Source organism: Pituophis catenifer, unplaced genomic scaffold, assembly GCF_029215685.1.
Source record: "Pituophis catenifer annectens isolate HBS135680 unplaced genomic scaffold, rPitCat1.0.hap2 SCAF_3, whole genome shotgun sequence".
NCBI lineage: Eukaryota > Metazoa > Chordata > Lepidosauria > Squamata > Colubridae > Pituophis > Pituophis catenifer.
Window position 1 is genome coordinate 99,374,276 of NW_027256883.1, and position 3,319 is coordinate 99,377,594.

Sequence of the window (3,319 nt, forward strand, 5' to 3'; positions counted from 1 at the left end):
AATAACTTTGAAATTTTTGCGTGCAGATTGTCACTCTGTTTCTTTTTCTATATGATTAAACAGTTAACGAGATATTCTGCTTGGTAGGCTAGCTAGTGGATAGATAAAAATGGATTCGATGTGATTATGGCGTCTAAACCATGCAAATAGAATTTTTGCCTAGTTTTCCACATGGTGGCGATATTAACAAAGAAATTTAGTTCTGTTCTGCTTGCTCAGAATCAGGGCAGACAGTAATACAAGATTGAACAAAAGGAATTTGACTCTTTGGCAGCGAAACGTTTGCAGATTATAAAATGACAAAAGACTGAACAATTAACTATGATTTGAACAATTAAATCATAAAGGAAGGAAAGAAAGACTGAATTTTGAGGCAGAATTTGAGCCTACAAGGAAGAGACTGGAGTCATGGAGAATTGCTTTTGGAAAAGGCAAGGTCTGTATGTCATTCTCTCTTTCTCATTCCTTAGAGTAATGTGTGCTTCAATTCGCTTTTCTGTCCCTGAAGAAAAGAAAAAGGGGTTTCTGGTGGCTAATGTCATCAAGGAAATGAAACTGAAAACAGGAGAGCTCTACACACGCAAAGCACATTTAGTTGCTGAGGGCATTCAGGAATACTTCCATCTTGATATTCATACTGGGAATCTGTTGATTAATGATAAAATAGACAGAGAAGCTTTATGTGGCCAGAATGATCCTTGTCTACTTCTTTCTCAGCTTGTCTTGGAAAACCCCTTAGATATCTTTAATATTGAAATCAAGATAGAAGATGTGAATGACAATGCACCCAGATTTTGGAAAAACAATGTGGAGGTAGACATTCTTGAGACGGTTCCTAAAAGTACGACATTCCCTTTGGAACCTGCCCAAGATGATGACTTGGGAGAAAATAGCATCCAAAATTATACTCTTAGTCCCAATGAGCATTTTCAGCTTGAAGTACAAAAGAATGAAGATAGAAAAGACAATATATACCTTGTTTTGAAGAAAACATTAGATAGGGAGAGGATGTCACACCTTGAATTGATTCTAATGGCTATTGATGGAGGAGTTCCAAAGAAAACCGGCACAGTTCAAATTAATATTAACATTCTGGATAATAATGATAACTTTCCTCTGTTTAGTAAGTCTGAATATAAAGCAAGAATAAAGGAGAATCTCCCTAAGGGCACTCTTGTGATTAAGGTGGAAGCTACAGATCTGGATTTGGGTTCAAATGCACAGATACTCTACTCATTCCATCAAGTGCCTGAAAGAATAAACAATTTGTTTTATTTAAATGAAATTACTGGTGATATAACTGTTTGGGGACAGATTGATTATGAAAAAGAAAAGAGTTATAGCATGAGCATCAGAGCAACAGATGGAGGGGGTCTTTCAGGGCACTGCAATGTACTGATAGAGGTTGAAGATGAGAATGACAACCCCCCAGAAGTGTCCATCATATCTCTGACCAACGCTTTAAAGGAGGACTCTCCCCCAGACACAATGGTGGCCCTCTTTAGTGTGAGAGACCAAGACTCTGAAGACAACAGCAAAACGGTCTGCTCTGTGCAGATGAATCTCCCTTTTGTGCTGAAAGTCACCATGAACAACTTTTATCAGCTTGTGCTCCAAAGTCCCCTAGACAGAGAGACGGTCACTGAATACAACATCACCATCACTGCCATTGACTGGGGATCTCCTAGGCTCACTTCAACAAGACTGATTAATGTTCAGATCTCCGATGTCAATGATAACTCTCCCCTTTTTGAAAAGTCTTCATATGACATGCAGATCAGGGAGAATAATATTCCAGGCTTTCTCATCGGCTCAGTCCATGCTCTGGATCTAGACACAACGCTGAATGCTAAAGTGAATTACTTAGTTGTGCCTGGGAAGGGTGATGGCCTGGTGACCCCTTACATCTCAGTTAACTCTGAAACTGGAAACATGTATGCTCTCCGATCCCTGGACTATGAACAGATAAGAGGCTTCAGTATTACTGTGAGGGCATCTGATGGTGGTTCTCCTTCCTTGAGCTCAGAAGTGATTGTCCGAATCCACATCATAGATGAGAATGACAACGCTCCCTTCTTCCTGTATCCCCTCCAGAACAACACATCCCCATGCAATGAGTTGCTTCCCAAGTCAGCCGAGGCCGGCTATCTGGTCACCAAGATGGTTGCAGTGGATGCAGATTCTGGCCAAAACTCTTGGCTTTCCTATGAATTGCTGAAGGCCACAGACCCAGCCCTTTTCAGCATAGGAGCACAGAATGGGGAAGTGAAAACCAGGAGAGCCCTGAATGAGCGAGACACAAACAAGCAGAGGCTGGTGATACTGGTCAGAGACAACGGTCTCCCTCCACAGACCAGCACGGCATTGCTTAATGTTCTTCTTGTAGATGGCTTTTCGGATCCCTTCCTAAGGAGGGTGGATGTCAGTGTGCAAGAACCGGAAGAAGATAAAACCTTGACCAAGTATTTGGTGATCTGCTTGGCTGCAGTCTGCTTTGTGTTCCTGGTCTGTATTGTTGTGTTTATTGTGGTCAAAATCCTCAAGAAGGACCCCCAAAGCCAATTTCCTGCTACTTATCCTCACTTCCCACCTGCCAGTGCTGATACTCCAGAGAACTGTGCTGATTCACAGAATGGGTCGCTTTCCAGGACTTACCGTTATGATGTTTGTTTGACTGGTGGATCCTTAAGTAGCGAGTTCCGATTTCTCAGGCCCCTCTTTCCGGTCTTTTCGGTGGGAGATGCTAACGTCCCAGGGAACAATAGTATTTCTGCAGGTATCCAAGATACTTCTGAGCAGATTGCAGTTAATGGCGCAAAGAAAGAGGTGAGGAAAACATGTAATTAAACTAGCTTCTTTCTATTTATTCCCACTTTTTGTGTTTTTGCTCTTTTGGTTATTCCTGAGCAACTTTATTGTTATTTGTTAAAGAACCACAGACAGGCTTTAAGATTTAGTTTAGAGTAGAGATCACCATTTCTTCTATAATTTTTGCATTGTTTTAAAAATCTGTTTTTGTTTTTTAATTATATTTTCTAGTATCACTTTTTGCAACGTGGAAAGATGTGGGGACAGAATGCCAACATACTGGGATATTTACTGGATGGTTGCAAACATGATTTCCAGCCATATTTTCCTAGTGCAGTAGGAAAAGTAGTCTTTCTCCTCCTCCTCCTCCTCCTCCTCCTCCTCCTCCTCCTCCTCCTCCTCCTCCTCCTCCTCCTCCTCCTCCTCCTCCTCCTCCTCCTCCTCCTCCTTCCACCCATCCCAATTTCTTTAGGTACAAACTTGTACCATACAAGGCAAATCTTTAAGGTAT

At 41.6% G+C, this 3,319-nt stretch overlaps 1 protein-coding gene across 1 annotated transcript; it reads left to right on the forward strand.

Annotated features, from left to right (window-relative positions):
* Positions 1-474: 474 nt before the first annotated feature.
* On the forward strand, positions 475-2,847 carry LOC139315007 (protocadherin beta-16-like). Its single transcript, XM_070941031.1, has one exon. The coding sequence runs from the start codon at positions 475-477 to the stop codon at positions 2,845-2,847; it is 2,373 nt and encodes a 790-aa protein (XP_070797132.1).
* The last annotated feature ends 472 nt before the right edge of the window (positions 2,848-3,319 follow it).

Bases quoted from the DNA above. Each gene is read 5' to 3' on its own strand.
- LOC139315007 (XM_070941031.1), top strand. From the start codon at position 475: ATGTGTGCTTCAATTCGCTTTTCTGTCCCTGAAGAAAAGAAAAAGGGG.